The following is a 22,733-nucleotide window of genomic DNA, read 5'->3' as shown; positions in this document are numbered from 1 at the left end:
CTCTGGGCAGCTGTCAGCTTGCTGGGCAGCTGGGGGAGGAAATGAGAACATTACTATTCTTTTCAAGAAAAGTCCAGCACAGTTCCTTGGTGAAATATTAGCTATGGAAAATATCAAGTAACTTTCCTACCTCCCACGCATGTGTTGGAGCATTTGGAGATGGGAAAAAGTAAAAGTACAGTGAAGCCAGCAGTGTTAGGGGAAAGCTGCCACAGCACATAGAGTATCAGGCCAAAAGAGTATTGAGTGGTTTTAACGCAAAATGATAAAGAATTCATCTGGGAGAGCCTCCAGTAAGTGATGTGTGTATCTCACACTGCAGCCTCAAGATGCAAAAACATTGGCACCCATGCAGTTCTGGCTCATCGCACTGTGGGAGGAGGTGCTGCAGGGAAGCTGTACCCAACAGAGGTTTGGGATCAACCCTGGGCATGTCTCATGCCTTTAAGAGCATCTCTGAGGCCCAGTAAGGTGGGAGTCAGAGTAATGAGTGTCCTTTAAGTTGGGAGTCGTAGCCTACATGAGATATGTGCATGGTTTCTAAGGTTTCATTGAGTTGAAAATGTACGGTTATTTTTAGAAAATTCTCAGTAATGTAGAAGTGCTATCATAATTACTGGCACCTCTGTCCAGGTTGTTGAGGGTTTTTCATTACTCACTACAAACATCTCATCGTGAACAGCAGCAGGTTTCCTTTTTTCCTATTAATTACCCCCATCTTATAGAAGCTGCATTTTCAGTGTGCTTTTTAAGCTGTGCTATGTGCTGCTTTGGTTAGCTATAGTCACTCATTTTTGGTTAGGGCCAGCTGTAAGGGTGTTACTTACCCTGTGATATGTTTTTGTGACCTGCAAATTCCATGTGCTGTTCCCTGTAGTTCTGAGTCATGGTTTAGATGTCTTTGCACAGGTTGCCTCCAGTGGGATACCTTATAGCTACAGGGATTCACATATACTCACATTTTATATGGGGTGTTTTGCTTGAGAAAAGAAAGCTGAGTAAAAAATTATTAATTTTAGGATGGATTTTGTGCTTGGGGCTGCTCTGTAACCATGAGGCTCTCTCCCATGAGTGAGGGCTTGTTCTAATTTGAAAGTTATCACAAGCTCTGTGCAGGTAACTTTGGGCCCAGCTGCGAACTCATTATGAAAATCTCTAGCTGAGCACAAAGATTCTCTTGCATGAGGCATGGGTTTGTACTCTGTAGCATATGTTGTGCTTGCAGGGGGTAGCATAAAAGAGACTAGTTCTGATTATTCCACACTAATTTGAGGATCCATTTAAAGGGACAGAGACACAGAGCCTTGGAAATGCAACACGGAGACCTGAAGTGCTCTCTTAGAAGTTTGAAACATTTCTGTAGCCTTACTTCACGCCAGCCCAGTCCAAAACCATAGCCGAGGTTTTCAGATGTGACTCATGTATCTCAGTGTTTCTATTTCCCATTTTCAGGTTAAGCCTTGTTTTTCAAAAGTATTGAGCATCCCCTGCTGGAATTCAGACCCCTTTCATAAACCTTGAATGCTCAAAATCAAAGCTTCTTTTAATATGGGTCATGTGGGATTTTCTACACACATGTGGGAGTTAAGACACAGTCAGGCAAATGGTCCTTGCAAAAGGAAAAGGGTGCTTAACAGACATTAATAAGTTAAACAATTACCTCGTAACACACTAATCAGGTAACTTTGCGCCATCATTACCTAATGAGATGTTGAAACCCGAGAATGCTTTACGCATATAATTGATTTTTGCCATCTTGCTTTGATTCTGGGAGCTTGTGCAGCTCACTCCCCAGAAAAGCCTCGTTGCACCCGCTGTGAGCAAGTCCCCACTCAGCCGTGGTTAAAAGGGAACGTTTAATTAGTCATGAGAGGAAGGCAAAGTCTCATTCAAGCAAGGAGAGCAGCCGGGTTCGCACTGGCTCACGCCCGGCTACACGTGAGGCTGGGGAGCGATTCCACGGGCTCTGCCCTTCCCGCTCCACTTCCCCCCGAATGCTGCTGCTCGTGTCTGTGCCCCAAGGCAGTCCCCGGCCCATGTCCTCGTGTCCCATGTCCCCGTGTCCCATGTCCCCCTCCCGCTCAGCTGGAGCACTTCCTCTTCCCACTTCAATGTCAAGGACAGAGCTTTCCTGCAGACTTGTAGTTGCCTTCCTGGGCTCATCCTGCCAATCCGCTGGGTAACTGGCGCTCTGCCGGGAAGTTTCAGTCCGAGGGTGCTCAGAAAAGCGCTCTGTACAGAAGCGGCGTGTGCCGGACGCTGCTGGCGGTGTGCGACACGCGGGTGGCGCTCGGGGAGGCGGCTCTGTGCGGGACAGCGGGGCTGGCTCAGCCGGGGCACGGGTGGGCTGGGGGGGCAGGGGCATCGCGCCCCGCCTCGGGCAGCTTCGTGCGTGCTGCTCTGCGCTCCTGCAGAGCTCTGCCTGCAAAAGCACCATCTCAGCCCTTTTACACACGTGAAAAAGGAGTTTCCTTCCCAGGCTAGGTGGGTTGTGGTTCTGGGGAACACCTGCCTGCTGGCATGGCAGCACTGGCACCTCCCACATGGGTGTCGCAACACCAGCATACCTCAGCCTTGTCCTTCAGAAGGGGCTTGGGAATAGCGGGTTTCGGATGTGCGATAGGTAAGACCCAAACCCCACACTTTTCAGAATAAGAATGGGTATTTTTCGGCATTTGTATCTGTGGGAATGTACCAAAACAGGCCTTCAGGTTCCTCCGTTTGACTACAGAGTGGTGCCAGCTCAGAGGAGGGGAGGTACTCCCACACCTAAAAACGGGGGTGCTCCAAACAGCCCTGTAAGTGAATCTAGTCAGTGAATGATTAGCTGATTGCCCTGGTGAAAGCCTGAAGCACTACTGCAGAAACCGTCCCTGCCTTCGCTATAGCAGCTCAGCTCTGGCGAGGAGCCCAGGCTGGCCCGAGGAAGGAGCAGTGGCCCTGCAGGGACGGACCTCTTGGGTGCGTGAACACAGGCTGGGGACCCGGGCTGAGAGCAGCACCCTGCCCAGGGAGTGTGCCTCTGCGTCCCCTTGGAGCAGTTCCCACTCAGCCCGGTCAGCTCTGGACGCAGCAGGCTGCGGGGGCCAGCCTCCGGAATCCGGGAGACCAGAGGTCTGGCTCGTGGGTCCTTCCACAGGACCGCGGCAAAAGAGGCAGGCTCAGTTCTGGGTGAAATCCGGAAGGTTTATTGTGCCTCCTGACAAAAGACGGCACCGTCCGGGGGTGCCCAAAAATGAGCAACCTGGAGGCTTCTGCAAGAGGTTTTATGGAGGCGTGGCGACAATGGCGGGATCACAAGAACAACCAATCAAAGGAAGGGAGGGTGTGGTAGACAGGATAAAGGGCGCACAAGGGAACCAATCATAGGAGAAGAAGGGAGGGACCCTTTCCCCATGGCCAATCACTTGACGCTTCTGCCAGAACTTTCTAGAGGCTTTGGGGGAGCGTAGAGGCTTGGGAGGAGTGCCGGAGTGATTGGCAGGGTCCAGGGAGGAGACCAAGATGACACATAGGGCAATTAACATGAAACTGGGAGGGTACAAACTGGGTTGTCACAATAATACAAATCCAAGGGGAGACCCGGACTAAACCAAACAGAAACACACTCCCACAGGAGTGCCTGGCCAGGGAACTGCATTAAACACAGATATGACCAGCAAACTTGAGAGACTGGGCCATTTGTCCAATTATTAGAACATTTCTAATTTCTGCTGTAAAATCTACTCTGTCAAATCCTTTCCTCACACGAAGGATGCGTTTCTTTACGTGGATGAGCATTTGCAGACGAAATCTGTCCAAAGCAAGATGTGGCCTGGCCTGGCAGAGCAGCACCTCTGGGGACACTGATGTGGCTGCCAGCATGCTGGGCTCAGGTGAGCAAGGGCCTTGCAGACCGTGCTGCATCTCCCACTGCATTCAAGCTATTATTTGAGTGCTCAGAAGAAAATGCATTCAAGTTGAGCATCTTAAACCTGCTGCATCTTAAACCTCAGGCCATAGGATAGGCCAAGTAAAGCATAGGGATAATTTAAATGCATAAAGGTCTAAATGTCTCAACTTGGAGAAGAATGAAAGGGGAGAAATGAAAATTGGAAAAAAATATGTTTGCTTCTTAAATTTACTGTTTACCTCTTAGTTTACCATTTAAATGGAGACACCACTGAGAGAAGGCCAATATGGGATCCAATTTGGACATTAAACCTGTTCAGTCCTTTCAGATGTACAGAAGGAAAATTATTAGAAATGTGTCAGCAAAGCAGAATCAGCACACAAAAAACTATCTTTTTGTTAATTTTTAAATCCACTGAAATATTCTTTTTTTACCTCCTTAAGTTGTACAGCCAGATTCGGAAGAGAATTAGGCTCTTTTGCACCACAATGATGCTTTAAACATGTCAAAGTCAGAAATCAAGCAAGGACTCAGGGCACAGCACTGTTCTTGCACAATGAGAATTGGAAGAGTTTGGCGTTGACCCTGACCAGAGCTGCTGTTATGCTTTTGCTTGGTAATTTTTTATAGGATGCATAAATCCAGTGCTGCTGACTTTTGAGGCTGATTAACAGCAAACCTTCCCTGGAGACTTCAGCCCTGACAGAGATCTGGGCTTCAGGTTTGGTGCTGGAGTGATGGACCTGTGAGCTCTTCTATTCCCAAAGGTTTCCTGTGGGGGCAGACGGGCTGCTGTGCTTCTCCTCCATCCTGTCCCAGAGAGGCTGGAGATGCCATGTCAGTACTTGTGCTCTGCTGGTTGGATTTATCCCCAGAGAAGGGAGGCTCTGTCTTTTTGCACAGGGACTCCCGTGCCACTGGGAGGCAGGACACATCTCCAGCTGCAGCATGTCATAGAAAACATCCACACACCTGCAGCTGATGGATTTCCCAGAACAAAATGTTGTGGTATGCTAAGAAGAAATCATCATGCAATGAGTAGCAATGAATGAATCCTTTTTGATTTTTTTGTCTCTCTAACCTCAGGGGAGCAAGAGGGATTTGGCAAGTGAGACGTCTACAAAAACTGTTCAGCAGTGGTGGTAGCTGTGCAGGTGCTGTTTCCTGCTGGTCGCAGTTTTCACACTGTCCCCTTACTGCTCTCAGTGCAGCCCTTCCCCAGGAAGCCCCTGCAGCAGCCATGCACACACAGCACACGTCACCGTGCTGGGCAGGGGAGAATAAAGAGCTGAGCTCCCCACAGTTTGGGTGAAGATGTTCCACAAGGTCTCTGTGTTTTGTTTACAGGTTTTCTGCTGCAGTACTATTTGTTATGCAATTTGTACAGTCCACTGAGACAGAGTTCATGCACCAGCAGCCACACAGAGATATTGCTATGGGGCTCCTCGAGCCCAACAGCTGCCAGAAGATCTGTGTTTGGTTATTCTTCTTAGCTGAGAGTTACGGATATGACTGAGGATGAAAACAATTTTACCCAGGTCTGTATCCTACCAAGCACAACTTGCCAAAGCTTCTCAGGTGTGAGAAAGTGCCCTCTCTGTTAAAAGATTTGGAGTGTTTTATAACAAAAACCACACATCTAGAGGTGTCTGCAGGAGGCTCAGGAAGGCACACTGAAGATACACTTGGCCAAAATCTGCAGCCTGCCAGTGTGTCATGGCTAAGAGGCTCCCAGCATGTTTCCCACCCATGGGACACAGAGCAGCAACATCCAGGAGCTGTCGGGGCAAGCACACGTCTTGGACCCCACTGAATTTACAAAAACCAAGGTTGGGTGCATGGAGCTCTTTTTGATGACAGGGAACACACTGGTCAGCCCAGTGGCAAAGGCAGCTTTGCCAGGTTTCCACTGTCCAAAACTCCTGAGTCATCTGGCCCTAGCAGCAGGAGCAGCTGTTCGAGGTTACAAGACAAAAGTCATTTCCTCAGACATTTCTGGTGCATCAAAAGGTCTATGCCTGCTCCAATGTGGTTCCAGAGGAGCAGCAGGCATGTGATGACGGGAGCAGGTATGTTCAACTACAGCTGGGATAAGCCAATTGCTGAGCTGGTAAGCACCCCCTGCCCAGCCAAACCCGCCAGCTGCAGCATCAGCGGCAATGTTATAATTACGCGTAGGTGCTGTCACTGCTCCAGTGCCTGGGCTGTTTGCTGGAGAAATAGACCCATAATGCTCCCTATAGATTGGCCCCTGCATAGGGGCACCTACACTGTTATTTAAGCCTGGGTCCAAGCCCAAGTCAAATGCATGGGTGCTGTGGGCTTCATCTGCAGCCTAAGAACTCACATTTGTTTCACCTCTCTGCATGCAGCCTGAACCACGCAGAGCCCTCTGGAGAGGTTCCCAGGAGGTGACAGCAGGGCTGCCAGTGACTCTTGTGGCTCCCAGTGCCCAGCCTTGTGCCTGTGTCCCTGGGAAAATCAGCACAGGTGTGTATTTCTGCAGCAAGTCCTAGCTGCCCTTGCTACACACTGCACATGGCTCTAAGTCAGGGGGGCAGTGAGCACAGTGAGGCCTATGGGAACCACTTTGCCCTTGTGAAGCACTTTTTGAGGATGCTGCTCCAAGAAGGCAGCACTGCTCACATGGGGACATGCCCCAGGGCATGCCCTCACTCCCATCCCTGGTTTTGTCTCAATTCCAGCAGTTTCTGTCCAGTTTCCCTGTAGCTGCTTGGCAGCAGCACCTCCCCATGGACCCAGTGGCTTCCTCACAACAGCCCTTCTGACACCTTTGGAAAAAGTAAAACTGAGTCATCTCATGTTTGAAGCATCTCACAACAATTTTCCTTTCTTTCCCCAGCCTCCAGCAGCAGAGTGGGAAAAGGCACACAGCTGAAAAGTCTTTTTTTCCTCTCTCAGAGATTCGTGAGTCACTGTTGAGCTGTTGGGAAGTGAATGGCCTCAAAGCAAAAGGTGTGTTAAATTATTTCCCTGTTGACTTTCTGGCATTCTCTGTATTTTGAAGTAGGTTTTGAGGAGCGGGAAGACTGCTCCACGTTTTTTCATCTTGCTGCCAGCAGAAAGATGGCTTTAGGGACTAGGTGGTGAGAAAAATACAGAGGATTGTGTTTCTTTTGCTAATGCAAGAATCATGCCTGGTCTGTCTCTTGTTACACTCCTGGGATACTCATGCAGGCGCTCCACTCCAGCAAGCCTCCCTGGGTGCCCAGAGAGGGCTGCTGCAGCCTTGCAGGAGAGCTTTGGCATACCTGCTTGTCCATCACAGCTGTTGGCATATGTTGTTAATAGCGGGGTTCTTGCACCGTATCAGCTTTCATCTAGAAATTTAATTTTCCTGTGAGAAATTGCTAATTCTGGAATTGAAATTCCAGATGCACAGAGCGAAAAAGTGTAATTCATCCTGCGTTAAGGGAGAGTTGAATTGCTGCCCAGCAAAGGGTGACCCTCTCTCTGTGCCATGGAAATGATCCCTGGCCTTTTTGGGCAAACCAAAGGAAATGGGCTCTGTCCTCCTCGGCCATGCGGAGAAAACCAAGAGGCAGGCGAGGGGCGGGCGGGTTTTCTCTGGGGCAGCGATGACGTGTTGACAGTGATTTGTGCGGGGGGGACAGGCCAGCTCTGCTCTGAAACGCGAGCCCCCGAATGAATAAATCATGGTCCTCTCTTAGCAACTTGACGGCTCGGTCCAGCCCTCGCAGCCCGGGATCTGGCCCGTGCGGGGAGGGACTCCCAGTGTCCAGGAGCTTTTAAGGGCAGGGTCTGCCCGCGGCCGGCTGCGGAGCCCCTCTGCAGGGCAGGGGCTCTGGCGGGGCGGCATGGAGGGGAACACGCACCTCCTGCAGGTCATCCGCAAGATGCGCTCCCAAATCAATAGGCTGGAGAGGGAAAACAGGGCGCTGAAGGGAGAGCTGCAGGGCTGCAGGCAGAGAGCTGTGCCGGCGGAGAGAGGGGCGGCAGGAGCAGATGGGAACGACGTGAGGAGCCTCGCCATTGATGGGGAAGGACCGGCTGCATCTCCAGCATCCCTGCAGGGAAGCGCCACGGCCGCTCCAGCGCCGAGCGAGCAGACAGGTACTGTGTGGGGCTGTCCATGGCACCCCGGTACTGCCCATGCAGGGTCTGCCAGCCCGGCTGTGCCCTGTCTGCAGGGAAGGGAGATGAGCTGCTAGCCGGCTGCCTGGTTAACTCCATGGAATTGCTCTGGCCTCGTTCTGTGTTCACACCAAACACGCCAGCGCTGCGTGTCTTGCTCTGTGGGCTTTTTAGGGTGCATCCTCCTTGCTGAGCTTAGCGGAGTGTTTTGCCGCTGCTCAAAGGATTCAGCTGAAAGGATTCAACTCAGAGTTCAGTTTGCTTAAGCAGAATTTGACTTTCTTCTTTGGGTTTTCGCAGGCATGGACTGTCCTCCACATGCCTATTCCAGGAAGAAAAGGGCCAACACTTGTAACCATGCCATAACCCATCCTGCCTTAGTAAAAAATGAGAAAAATGCTACAAGTAGTAACAAATAATACTGGGTTGGCTGCATACATCATGCCAGATGTGCAGTTTATTTTTGCTGATAATGCAGTTAGTTCTTGCTGAGGCAGAGATGGGTCAAGATATAGGAATACATTCTCTTCACAAGTGTATCAGAGGAGAAAAATGGAAATATTCCTCAATTACAGAAATCTGGTTGGGATTTCTGGAGGAATTAATGAAGCAGGAATTAGAACAAAATGTTACTTGGTGAGAAGTATCGGAGAAATGGCCCCACAAGTTTTCACGGAGACAAATCTCTGTGAAGGAGTAAGATGAGAAGCTGACTGGCACCAGTGGATCTACGTGCAGCCAGAGGGGTGCTGTGAGGGAATAGTGCCTGTTTCCAACCCCACTGACCCAGTGGCCACATTACCTGCCTGGAGGCCTCAGACAGGGGCTACTGGCGGCTATGGATGTTGTCATCTTGGGAATAGCTCCATGGTCTTTTGGCAAGTCGGAAAGTTAGTGCCCTCTAACCCTGTGGTTCTTCCTCTCCAGCTGCCTTCTAGGGCAAAGGGTAGGACCTAGAGAGGCTGTCTGGCCTCCTCTGCCTCTCAGGTTCACCACATGCAAAATGTTTTTGAGCCTCAAAAAATTGATTAAAAATAGAATGATAGATCATTTGGGGTTGGAAGGGACCTTAAACATCATCTAGTTTGAACAACCCTGCCATTGACAGGGACACCTTCCACTAGACCAGGTTGCTCAAAGACTCATTCTTCCTGGCCTTGGACATTTCCAGGGATGGGGCACCCACAACTTCTCTGGGCAACATGTTCCAGTGTCTCACTTCCTAAAATCTCATGTCCCCTCTTTTAGCTTAAAACTGCACCCCCTTGTTCTATCACTATCTGCCCATGTAAAAAGTTGCTCTCCAAAAATACATTGAGGATACCTGAATTGTTGTAATGATATTGTTATTGTTATTATTATTATTTCTAGCTCTGCTTTTTTTTCTGCTCCTCAGATACTGCCATGACTGTGAGACGCTACCCCACTGTCTCCCCAGCTCCTGCTCCTTCCAGCACAAGGTCCTACTGGGCTGGCAGGAAGCCTCCAAGCCATGGGCTCCTGGAGGTGCCAGACAGTGCCCAGCCACCAGCCCCTCCTGCTGCAGCACAGCTCAGCAGGGAAGAGGAGAAAGGGCTTGAACCATCACCAGCCAGTTGTCTCTCCTACAGGCACTCCAGCAACATGAAGCTGTTTCAGGAGCACATCTGCAAGTGCAGGTAGGTTTGGTTTGCCTTCACAGCATCACCAGCCTGGGCTGGTCATGGGTTTCACCTAATAAGGTATATGGACTTTGCTCTGGGTTTTAGTATGTTATCACCAAAATTGTTGTTTGAGTGTATACAGGCCCTGAGCAGACTGGAGACCTCTTTTGAGGAAGTTGTCCTTCTCCTCCCTGAAATGCGTGAGGTTCGGCAATGGTAGCAGGTTAAATTTGCTATAGAAAGGAGAGGCTGAGGGAGAGAGAAAGAGGTTGAAATCTTTGCTCTGTTAAAGCCAGGCAGTGTTTTGCAGATTGATGTGTTGTTCTGACAAGCTAAGCTTGAAAGGGTTTCTTAAACTTTGAACAGAAAGCATGGAAGTACCAAGGAACTCTGCACTATGCCTTTAGAAGTGTGATTACTGCGGGTCATGGATTTAGTTGTACTGTATCATATATCCCCTGTAACTGAAGCATTACAAGTTAATGCTTTCAGCCCTGAAAAAAGTAGTCTCAGGACAGCTTCTAAATTAAGTGAAATGGCTGCTGGACCAGCCCTGAGTGTCTCTGCTCATTGACAAGAAGCTTTCCAGCACAGGACAACAACCACCCGTGGAACCAGCAGTAATGAGACAGTGATACATGATAGCCCAGCCACATCCTGTTGCTGATACATCCACCTTGGGAATTCAGGCTGATTCCCGGGTTCAGCTCAATCATCCCGCGCTGAAAAGGAAAATAATCCAAATGGCCTCATGTGTTTGATCAGGGAGAAGTCCATGGCTCTGCCCACCTGACCATGCATTATTACAGCTGGTTGGTGGGGTCCGAGGCTGTGACCCAGGAAGAGATGACCGGTCTGGGGAGATGGTCCCGAAAGGAATCGCCTTCCCGAGGCCCAGTGTCTTCCTCTCAGCTGCTGGCAGAGGAGCCCTTGCAGAAGCTGTCATTGTTTTCACCTCAGCTCTGCAGGCCAGCCTCTAGGCCAAACCAGACTGGAGAGAGAGGCGAGAGGACCCGTATGGCTGGTTCCGCACGAAGGTAGCTTTATTGTGGGTTCCCTCCGGCGAAGGAAAGAGCCAGGGACGAGTTCTCTCCCCTACAGAGGCGAGCTGGTCTTCTTTTATAGGGATACAGGGGATCAGCAAGGGGCCCAATGGATTACAGAGGGTCTGGGATAGACCAATGGGTTACAGAACGATCTGCATAGGGTCTCCCAAAGGATTGTGGGTCTACCTTTCCTTGCCATGACTCAAAAGTCCTTTCCAGGGAGTCCTGCTGGGCGATTGCGAAATCTCTTATCTCAGCAGACATCCCTCCAGGGCAGTGGCTGGGCATATCCCACAATGCATGTCCTGGGGCAGGACTCCAGCAGCCACCCCGGGAGCTGACACCTGCTGTGGGTTGTGTCACCTGTGTGGAGGTAACTGTGCATGGCACATCACAACAGCTTTAATTCTGTCCCCCTAAATCCTCAGAGCAGACCAGTGCCCAGCCCCTTGCACTCCCTGTGCAAAGCTGATTTGGGGCCCAGCTCCTCCCTGAGAGGCTGCAGGGGACAACGAGGCCAAGCTTTGAGAGGCACCTGGGTTTTCTTGTAAGGATGTTTCAGGGTCAGATGTTTTACAGCAGTTAGGTACCTAAATTTAGTCCCTGGAAGGGAACTCGTGTTGTGTTCCAGAGCACCCTGACCCTGTAACTCTGGATTTCTGTGCACACTCCACTGGGTCAGGGAAACTCAAGACTCATGGTGCTCATGAATGCTTCCAGGGGGTTTGCCCTCCAGCCAGCTCACGTGGAAGGTGTGCGTGGTTGGAAACACAGGGGCAGTGTGCAGGAACGGGGTGGCAGTGGCAAATACTGCTGCTTGCTCATGAGGGGAAAGAACTTTCAAAGCAATCAAAATAGCAGCACAGATCTGTTACATCAAATGCCTGGGGACCTACCGGGTGCCCATGGCCAAACGACAGAGCTGATGATTTTATCACTGTCTTAGAGCTGCCTTGCCAAGCTGAACAGTGACTCGTGCACTCACTGCTGGCTGCTTCAGGAGGAGAAATGGCTGTGGAAAGAGCTTTTCACCTAACCCCTTCAGAAGGCTGGTTGATCTCCTGAAGCATGAAGCTTTGTGTTTCTTACACCAAAAAAAAATTTAATATCTTTTATGGTCTTAATGGTGGATGCTTCTGTTATATACCCAAATGTCTGACATGGACACCAATCTTAGCTTTTCACTAGTAAGAAAATTTCTAGCAATTAGTTCAGCAAGCTTATTAAGCTTAATTTTTTACAAGGATGACATTTTTGCTTCCCAGCATGCTGGTTCATGTCAGGTTTTCCTATTCTTTGTTTATTGTAGCTTCCTCACATTTTGCTCCAAAGCTATAATCCTGTATGTGATATGAATATTTTTGCTTTAATTCTGTAGAAGTATCACCTTGAATTTATATAGAGTGCAGTTGCATCCAAGTAATAAAAAACCAGCACTGCTAACAAATCATCTGTAATTTGCATGTCTAAAATAATTTAATTCATATATGCTAAAGCATTATTTCTACCAAGGGATTCCCACTGTGTTTGGTAAATGGAAAAAACCATTAAATATTTAAGTACAGGATAAGAGAGGCTGAGAACTCTTTTCAGGGCTATTATACTAAAATTACTGAAGGGTCTCTGTGGGTGCATGCGCACCCCCAGGGTTCTGTGCACACACAGCTTTGTACACACAGGGCAGGCAGTGACAGAGAGAAGTGAGACACAATGGGAAATGGCAGATGCTTCTAGCAGACAGGACCATGATCGTCCTTTGGCATGACCATGTGAATGGCATGAAATCCTGCCTCCAGCAGCATGCAAGGGTTGAAAGCATTTACTTTTTGCTTGCTGAGTTGCTGTTTTGTTGGGTTTTTTTTTACTTTCTCTGCATGTTTTATACATTTGTAATCCTCATAATGATTTCTCATTTTTTCTCCAGGGGTAAAGTAAAGGCTGTGAGTTTCCTCTTACCAATGGATATGTCAGCATTTGCTGAAAAGCAAGGTTCTCTCAAAAGTCCACAAAATCAGAGCACAAAACATCTAATGACTATCACTGAAAAGGATATGTGAGCTGGTGAATTTTTAAAGGCCCGTTGATCCCTGAGAGAAATTGGCCTTAAATGATAGCTGTGTGTCAGGTTCCTCTCCTGCAAAACGCTTTGGAAGGATGCCCACAAAGCATCACTCAGCCGTGTTTCGGGTCACTGGCCCAATGTTCAGCACGGCAATGGAAGCCACGACAAAGCCAGCTGGAAGCCCAGACACTGATGAAACCACAGAAAGCAAAGGTACCTCCACAAAGTGCTTCTGTGCAACGTGTCTCAAGGACCCCTTGCCTTAGGACTGATGTGAACAGGGTGTTGAAGCTGGGTTTGGTGTGTTTGTCACAAAAAAGCAGAAACTGTGCCACTGCTTGTGTTTGCTGATTCCCTTGACAGAAAGGTGTCTGATGCAAATGACAAAATAAGAATTATCAAAGAGCCTGTGAGGTTTTCTCTGTAGGTAAAGCTTTCAAACTTCACAGTACTAATAAAACAAAGTTAAGGAGGTGTTACAGAGTCAGTTAACGTTGCCCTGAATTTCTGCAAAGCTTGGCAATGAGTATATTTCCCTTTGGAGTTCACCTCTAACAGCACAGGAGAGTAAGTACATATTGGTATGAAAATGTGACTACAAATCTGCTTCCAACTTGTTGTGCTCATCCAGCTGGAGACTGAAGGCTGGATACCAAGTCAAAATAGGAAGGACGGTGAATATCAGAATTTTTCAGGAATGGCTTCTCAGCACAGCTCAGACCAAAAATCATTAGCAGAAATTCAGCAAGCAGGTGCAAAATAAATGTGAGAGAGAACTACAGACAGCTTGTAAAAAATGAGCAGTGCTTGTTAGTCTAGTCATATGAGTAAAGATAGTGTTCCATGTGTTATTTTGATTACAACTATTTAAGGAATCAAAATACTTCACACTTCTTTATGTACAGGAAGCATTTATGATTGAATATTGTGTAGAGAATGCATGAATAGTAGATGTTTGTACAGATAACTTTAAGGAAGATTTTCATCTCACTGTCTACTCCTAAAGTTTTGAATTTTCTAAGGTGAAAGCAGAGACTTGGTGTAAAAAAATCCCCTCTGGATTTTCCATTATGTTGTATACTTCTATGAAAATCTGTGTTCCTTTTTTGTTTTGAATTTCACTACGGTATTTTATATTCAAATATACTTTTAATATATTCTTACCATTGAAGTAATAATTTCAATTTCACAGCTATTTAATTTGTGTATTTTTATGTTCAGCTTGGATCCATACAGAGTTGCATTGTAATGTCAGAAGTAATGAATCAATGACTTACGGCAAATGAGGTTCCAGTTTGGAAAGTTTAGTTAAACAGGCCATTCTAGAAGGCTTTACAGGGAAGTGCTTTTCAAATGTTTTAAGGAAAGCATAATTTGTGGGAACTAAACACTGCATATGTGTTCAGTTAAGCACCTAAATCCAGTTGTTTTCACTTAGGAAAGTAACAAAAGTCTTTGAAAAATCTGGTCCCTGGACCTTTAAGGTACCCAAACTTTTACAGTTAAGGTTTTAACACCAGATTTAATGGGATTTGGGAATCCATATGCTTTAGAAAGCTTTCAAAATCTCAACTTTAAATTTTTCTAAGCTTCAGCTTCCATGAAGCAGCAGTTCTCTTCTCTCACCCTTTTTGTGTCAATTCACTGTATATACATGAGTGACACAAAGACTGTGCACTTTTGTAGGCCTAGAGGAAAAAGAGAACAGAAAAGGTGGAAGGGAAAAGGAATCAAAGTAGTCATTGACAGATGGCAGTCAGTATATTAATGAAAAGATTTATTTTTGAATTATATTTTGCAGACTTTAGCAGTGCCTACAGATTTAAGAACACATGATGATGCACAGGCACATTAATTTTTAGAAGCAGTTGTGCAGATTTGACCCAGCTCTGCACCTCCAGGAGAACCAGATTGTAGCAGATGCCACAGAGCAAGCACTGAGCACATCATTTTTACCACAGTACAGCATGAAGTAACTTACCATGGAGCACTTACTGGCAATTAAAACATTCCAATATTAAACATCCATAGATTGTTCAGTGCAAGAAGGGCAGGTTTAAGCAAAGTGAGTGTTAAAGGACAGAGAGATACTGGCAGCAATTAAGCCATGATTCTTTTCTTTCTTCTTCCCAAGATGATCCATACAAGTTCAGAGGAGCTCTGGGCTTCTACCTAAAACTACTCTGTAATATATCTATATTAAACCCCAGAATGTATACCAGACCCTATTCATGGATGGCCAGACTGGTTGGACCATTTCCAGCTGGAAATTCTTTTTTTCAGAGAAGTGGTCAGTGCTGTTCAGCCACACAGGTGTGGGACTGCAAGAGCAGCAGAGACAGAAAGAGCGTCCCTGCTGTGTTCACACTGGCCACGGAGAGACGTAAACTCCTGTGTCACACTTTTGCTTGGGACTAAAGTGGCTTTATATCTCCACAGCAAATGCCAATAATGACAGAGTCCTCCACTGCCATTTGTTAATGATGTGTTCTCCGTTCCATCAGCATGACTAGTCAAGAGTGCTGAAACACATCTCTAGGCTGGAGACACAAGTCTTGTCAGAGCTCCTTCTTGACTTCAGTCATTGGGACAGTGCTGATTTAACCTGTACTTCACTTTTACATCATCGTGAGTGAGAGAGAAATTGAGTATTCCCATTCTTCCGGGAAGTCTTCTTAAAGCTATGGTTGTAGTACAGAAACACAAAAAAGCACTGGGACAATGGAGAGGCATTACCAGGGGTGAAGGTGATATTGAGATTGTGTGTCTGAGGGTAGCACAGAGTCCAGTGTTTGAAATCTTGATACCCAACTTAGCAATTATAACCCTCAGATGCAGCATCAACATACAGTAGATTTCTCCCTTGCCAAAATAATGAAGAATACCTAGATAACAATATCCAAATAAATAAATAAAGCTTTCCATTCATAAAATTGAACTCCCTCAATGGTGCTGCTCAGCTGTATGGTGGAAAGTCCTCCTGTTACAGGGTGTGCCTACAACAGCATTTCGGTCAGTCAGGAGTACACTCCTGAGTGAATTTCCTGCTCAAAGCCACTCACCATACTTTGTTTCTCGCTGTAAAGTGGTCTCACAGCACGAGAATGGATTTCTTCTGGATGAAACTAAGTCAGAGGATGTGCTTATGAGGTGCTCCAAAAGCTAACAGGTATTATTGCATGGGACCACACCTAGCAAATCCCCTGAACACCTCTGGTGTGGAGAACAGCACTGATGGTTTTACTCTGTGCATCCTCCTCTGCTGCTCTAATTGCACTAATTGCTCATTTAGACAGAGATCCTGGACTATGGAGCTCCTGTCTCAGATTTGAAAAAAAAAAATCTAACCAGGTGAAATTTCATCTGGCTATAGCATAAAGAGGAGGAGATGCCTTTCATCAGTCTTAGCTCTCTGTCTGCTGTTTAAAGAGCTTTGTTCTGGCTGCAGACACAGAGGTGGAAATGTGATGCTCCAGACTGTTAGAGAGGAGTAACATTATCACCTTCTCCAGTGAGATTTTGCTCAAAGTTCACATTAGTCTCATGCCTGCATCCTTAGTCACTGAATCCACACCCAGAGGTAATAAATCAGTGTGCAGGGCACATCTTCTGTCAAAGTAACCCACCTACTCCAGGATCCATTTATAGGAGTGAGAGCACAATTTATGATGCACCAAATTATCTACAACCTTTATATCCATTGTATTTTTGCTCCTCTGTCTGAAATCCCTGACAGATGAACTTCAATTTTTCTCTGCTATTTCTGATCAGGTATAATTTAAGAGTACATCAGCATGGAAGTATTTCAGCTGAGCAGCCTCTGACACCAGGTGAGTAATGTTGATCTTGAATGCTGTTGTTTTCAATTATATTAGCAACATTAATTCCAGCACTGACAGTCTCCTTCTGCAGTCCTGAAATTTGTTTTTTTTTTATTAGCTGGGCTGACAAAACGAGAAATAAACTTGAAACTCGTTTGAAGGTCTCAAATAGGTTGTAGGCCTCGAACAGTCCTTCAGTGTTGTGACAAATCCGATGCTTTGTAACTCCACCATTTCCATGTCCTTCTATGCACAGCATGTATGGCTGGTTCAGAGATCACAGGTGCTCTTTTTTACTGTTGCATGCTATCAAGTAGATATTATTCCCTCCTCAGGATGCAAAAATACAGGTTGTTTTAGATCTATTCTGCACTTCTACTTCATGATGCCTTTACCCAACAAAAGACCTGTTAAGAGATGAAGCTGTTATTGCAGTTAAAATGTAGATGTAACTCTGCTAACCTTACATGGGGAAGTTGTTGGCTGTGCTGGAGTCAAGACAGATGGTCACTTCAGGGAATGTTTCTTTTATGGCAAGTGCTCATTTGAGTAGGAATATTTCTGGCTGGATGAGTCACCTCTTTCTCGATTGCTGCATCAGATACCAACACAAGATTTTTGCACAAGGATATTCAAAGATGTGGCACAGGCTGAAAATGCATCTTCAAAGCATCTTGCAAGGGTTTCTTCCGCCACTGGGAGTATTATATGGCCCATGTAGATTGATTAAAAAAAATTTCCTCCACTGTTTTATTTTTACTGAAAACTGTGATGAAATGTCTTTTTTCTTTTTTTTTACAAAATCATGTGGTACTCATATACAAAATCAGTCCCATAACAGCAAAATGCACAAAATCATAATAAAATTTCTCTGTTTAATGTAAAAGTAAGAAACTTAGAGTAAAGTGCAAAAATTAGAGCGAACATTTCTATTCTGTGGCTCTTCAGCAGCAGGTTTGACTCTTCCCTGGTTTGGAGGACGAGAACTATCATCTGCTTGCTGGTTGCCATGGAGACTCCCATCGCTTTTGGAATCACAAGTTTTGCCTGCAAGGAAACACGCCTGAAGTGTGAGTTTTTAAGGACCAGCGAGGTTTCTGTTTGTCAGCACACCACATACTGGATTAACTACCACATCTAAGTAGGTGGGAGGGAAGGCAGTAAAATATTTTCTAGTAATTAGTGACAACATATTTAGTCTTTATAAAATCCACAAAACACAGAAATAGAACTACAAGACTTGCTGAATTAGATTGTTATGGCATCAAATCTGTTATCTTTCAGCATCAGCTGCTTCAAAGGAGAATGAACTTTGGTCACAGAACATGAGCATGGCATTAAATCCTTCTGACTCCTGCAGCAGTCTGGCTTGAGGACTGAGGTCTCTCTTGAGTAGGTAAGGCTCCCCCATAACTACACTTTTTCTAGGAAAAGATGTGTACATGAACAGTTCATGGCTCTGTCCCTGTGCAGAGCTGTCTAACGTTTATCAATTCTATTTGCACAGCCAGAAGGGCTCTGGGGTTTGACAGCTCTGTCAGCTTCTTTCTCCCTAGTGCACAATCAACACCTGGGATTGCTCCAAAGGTGAAATTTGTCTGGCCCTAAAGAGTGTGCAGAAGGGTGATGTGTGTATGTTGGCATGAATTTCTGGCTCAAGTAAAACAATAGTTATTCAGAAGACGAATATAAAGAACTTGTAAGATTAAGCCTCAGTTACTTCCTAGTTCTGTGGTCTTTGTGAGATGGTAACCAAATAACTACCTGTTAGATCTCCAACTTTCATCTGATTTCTTCTTTTGAAGCTGTTTTGTGCATCTGTGGGGCCATCAACATATTTCATTGCAATAGCTGGGGTCTGGTCCTTTTCTGGCTGAGTCTGAGTAGCTGAAAGAACAACACAAAGGGACATTTAATTGGATTGTATTAATGCTCATTTGTTCAAGGAAGAAAATATGTGTTGACTCTACCTGGCTGATGAGAACTTGGTATTGTTTCAGTCTTGCCTTCTGGAAGGGACTGAACAGATTCATGGCCAGAATCTAAATCTTTCATAGGCCTTCCCATAATCTCATTCTCAGTTGCAGATTTATTTCTAATGAGGAAGTATGTGTGCATTTTCCCTTTGCCTTTTACTTCTATTTCTCCTCTTTCAGTAATCTCAAAATTCTTGTATTTTAGGCACCTAAAGTATGAGAAGCAAAACGAACATGAAAATTCAAGACAAATAAAAGTGACACTAATGTTTTAAAAGAGCTGAGTGATCAAATCACAACAGTCTGGGGAAAAGAGTCTCAATTTGTGAACAACTCAGGATTTGTTTCAACTGTTTATTCAAGCCTGTTGTGCTTTCATAGCTTTACACATACAGCCTGATCAAAATTAATGGATCACGTAGTCAAATACTTCAGTAGGGTGGAGGGTTCTTATTGACCAGTAAATAGAACTTAAGAACTGAGGCAGCCAATATCAGCTAGACAGAATTATCCCCAGTCATTTCATCAGAGAAGGCAATCAGGTCCATCAAGCATGATTTACTTATTCTACATCCAGACTTACTTATTTTACATCCAGACTTGCTATTCCCAATTGCCTTTTTCATGTGTTCAAAAATGGCCATTTGATTTTCACTGGGACTGACACGAGGCTTATCAGCCTCCAGTTTCACCCTGTCCCCCTTGCCATTTTTCCATGCAGCTGTAGCATCTGGCTTTCTTCAGCTGCTACGGTGCTGACAGTCAGGGCCTTCCAAAGCTGACAGCCAGCAGCTCTGCAGTGCCACCGCCCAGCTCTCTCATTACCTCAGATCCCTTCTGCTCTCTCACATTTCTGTAGACTGAGGTGTCTCAAAAGACCCCTGCTCTGATCCTCTTCCAATACTTATAGTTCACCTACTCCTTGGACTCTGACTCTTGGTGCAGGGACCTTGAAGATCTCATCAATGAAGACCAAGGCAAGAAAGGCCTTGAGTAACTCAGCCTTTCTTCAGGGCACTGTCACTGAATCACCTGCCACAGCAGGTCCATGTGTCTGTTTATATTCTAACATTGCGGAAGCTCCTCTGACTGCCTTTGAACTTTGTTGCCCATTTCAGTGCCAGCTGAGTTCTCATTTTCCCAACATCATTCCTGTGTGCCCAGAAAATGCTGTTGCACTACTTCCTTTATAGTTTGTCTTTGCTTCCACTCTTGCACACAGATTTTATGCATACATAAAGTTCTTGAAAATACAGTATTAATTTTTTATGAACATGAGTTTCTGGAGAGTAAATTACAGCATGAAGAAGATAGCTGTGTATGCAGTTTATCCATAGTAAGTGTAAATAAAACTGTTTCACTACAAATTATGGTACTCAAAGAGAGATTTTAAAGCTTTTGTTAATAAACATTCTAAATGTTCTGATTGTCTTTCTAGCATCTACATCAATTTATCAGTACTTCCAACTAAGCTGTCACAATTTATTTTTTTTTTTAATATTTTGCTCTCTTGGATGGAGACTCTCAAACCTCTGCTTCTATATAAAAGTACATTTGGAATAAATAGAGAAAATCAAGCTCTTTACAAGCAGTGACTTTCCTTTACAAGCTGCTTAAATGAGTGACTAAGCACCATCTACACTGAAAGGTGCAGCTACCAAGGCAGTGGATTTCAGCACGGATTTGAACAGGTAAAGTTTCCAATGCAGTTACTCACTGATAGGCACTGGAGCTCAGGTGAATTTTGCTCGGGACACCGTGGCTCTCCATGCGGGAAGCAATATTCACTGTGTCTCCAAACAAGCAGTAACGAGGCATCTTTTCTCCAACAACCCCAGCCAAGACAGGACCTGTATGGATCCCAACTCGAATCTTTACAAAGACATAAAACACCCCCCAAAAATGTCACTTGTTATTTAACATCTTTCTTAATGCTATCCAGTTCATCTCAACACAACACTGGACACCAGTATGATATCAAATATCCACAGGGAGACACTCTTCATGAAAAATATGCCCATGTGGGCCTTGCCCAAAGCCACAGAGGAGTCAGAAGCAGCTGTTTGAGGTGCTGCTGCAATACATTAACCAGAAGCTCAGCACGAGAAGCAGACAGACACAGATGCACCTTTGTGTTAACTTACTTGGATAGGATTTCCAGAAACTGGGTTCTGCACTCCTTTGGCTGCCATTATCATGCCCAGGGCAAAATTAGCAACTCGCTCAGCATGAGTGGGTACAGGCACAGGGACCCCACCTACGACCATGTAGGCATCTCCAATCGTCTCCACCTTTAATTGAGAGGGACAAGCACATGAGCATGCCAGGTATATCTCACTCAGGTTAGTGTTTTGCTGTTCAGGGCTCTTCTTATCTGCACCAGCTGCCCCTTTCTCTTAAAAGATGTTTCCAGTCACTGAAAAGCTCTAGCACACGTGAGTTTCCTTGAGATGGAGATCCTTTCCTTCACTCCACACTAAAAATTTCAACACATTCTGTCCCTGCTCACTTGACCCACTTTAGATATCAGTGTGAGAGACGCTAAGGAGAAAGGGCTGCTGTGCAAATGTCAGACTGTTTGCCTTCCTCTTACGCAGGGCAGACCCACATGCAGAGAGCTAACCCGAGGCACAGCCTCCTGAGCCAGGAGGTTACATGATAGATGAGTGATATTAATTAGCTCTAATTCACAATTGGTGCTAAAAGCGTATTTCTTATTTAGGAGAGATTTATTTTTTAAAAAGTCATAATAAAGCAAGGGAGCCTATTCACGGCTGATTATGATTAAGGGGTTCACATGAAATTAAGGAACCTCCAATCTCCAGGATGTCACAGAACACAGTGTGAGCTAAGCAATTTGGGAGCATCCTTCCCTACAACCAGCTGTTTTGCCACAACAGCTGCAGCCTGTGACACATATGCTGAAGGGTTTGTCCTCCTTCAGGCATCCAGTCTCCTTGAAATACATGCAAAAGTAAGAGAAATACTTTGGATTTTGTTCCTGTATCAGAAATTTTGCTGGAAATAGAACAGACCTGTATGAAACAGGGAATTCTTTAATGTTTAAAACCCACTGTAAAAGCCTGTTAGATGGTAATGAAATTTTTTTTACTGCTCTTACGAGACTTCACTGGCCATTTATCATCAGTAAACAAGAGAGCTTTTAGATTAGATTGATTGGCTTTCTTAAAAATTAACACCAATAGGACAGTGGAAACATAATGTAATATTTGGGTTTGTGCATTAACATAATGACTTAAAACTGTTCAGCACATTAATCTCAAAGAATGTGTTCCTGTCCATGCCTTCTATCAGATAGCCAAACCCACAGTGACGCCAGTAATTTTCTGTAACAAATTAAAAACAACTGTAAAAAGCTACTAATGCAAATAGATACCCTAATTATTTTTCAGCCATAGTAGAAGATTTAATTTAACAAGATTTATTCATAACTTTAGATGGTTTTAAGCTTAGGCCAAGTTTCTTTGATCAATGCCACTATTTCATTTCTTTTCCAATTCCCTGCAATAGTAATCTCATCCTTGCTTTCTGTACCCCAGTAACCTCCTTCAATATTAATAGGAGTTATATACAGGCATCAAAAGGAGATTATTATAGTGACATATCATTTACTCATGATGGATGATTTACATAGAATATGATGCTAATCTATCCTAAAATCTGTAAGCCATATCCTGAATGCTTCAATTATTGAATACGTATTCCTTGCCAAGGAAGAAATGCTTCTGATTTCCCAGTACAATTTATGTGGGATGAACTGCAAGCCTTGCCTGAGCAAGGAATGAACGAGATCTGGATTTCACCCTTTACTATTTCTGCCTTCCTCAATACTTAATGAGCTGGGAACAGACAGAAACTTAGGAACTGCTCTTCAGCACATCAAATCTGGTAACTCTGGAAGTGTTAATGACACTATTACAGTAGGCCAGACAGTGCTCTGATCTTTCCAGCACAGTTTGGAGATCACATGTACATTACAGCCTAGGTCTAATTGATGCTCTTTGGGGGTCAGCAGGAGATCAATACCATAGCTGAAGATCTCCATGAAATAAATAAAAAGTCTGGGTATTATCTGGGTATTGTTTACAATGTTAATTTCCACCAGAGTGACACTTAATGATAGTGACCTATTTACAAAAAGTTCAAATAAAGGACC

General features: G+C 45.3%; 1 protein-coding gene across 1 annotated transcript in view; it reads right to left on the bottom strand.

Annotated features, from left to right (window-relative positions):
* Positions 1-14,515: 14,515 nt before the first annotated feature.
* LOC103619636 (guanylate cyclase soluble subunit beta-2-like) overlaps positions 14,516-22,733 on the bottom strand; it is a 17,847-nt gene continuing 9,629 nt past the window's right edge. The window contains exons 11-15 of the mRNA XM_017740105.1: positions 20,701-20,847; positions 20,274-20,428; positions 18,551-18,765; positions 18,345-18,467; positions 14,516-17,627 (exon numbers count right to left, since the gene is read on the bottom strand). Coding sequence (XP_017595594.1) covers positions 17,476-17,627; positions 18,345-18,467; positions 18,551-18,765; positions 20,274-20,428; positions 20,701-20,847 — 792 coding nt within the window. The 3' untranslated portion in view covers positions 14,516-17,475. The remainder of the gene's footprint in view (positions 17,628-18,344; positions 18,468-18,550; positions 18,766-20,273; positions 20,429-20,700; positions 20,848-22,733) is intronic.

Source organism: Corvus brachyrhynchos, unplaced genomic scaffold, assembly GCF_000691975.1.
Source record: "Corvus brachyrhynchos isolate BGI_N302 unplaced genomic scaffold, ASM69197v1 scaffold1337, whole genome shotgun sequence".
Classification (NCBI taxonomy): domain Eukaryota; kingdom Metazoa; phylum Chordata; class Aves; order Passeriformes; family Corvidae; genus Corvus; species Corvus brachyrhynchos.
The sequence above is the reverse complement of the archived record's forward strand: the minus strand, read 5'-3'. Positions and strand labels throughout refer to the sequence as shown.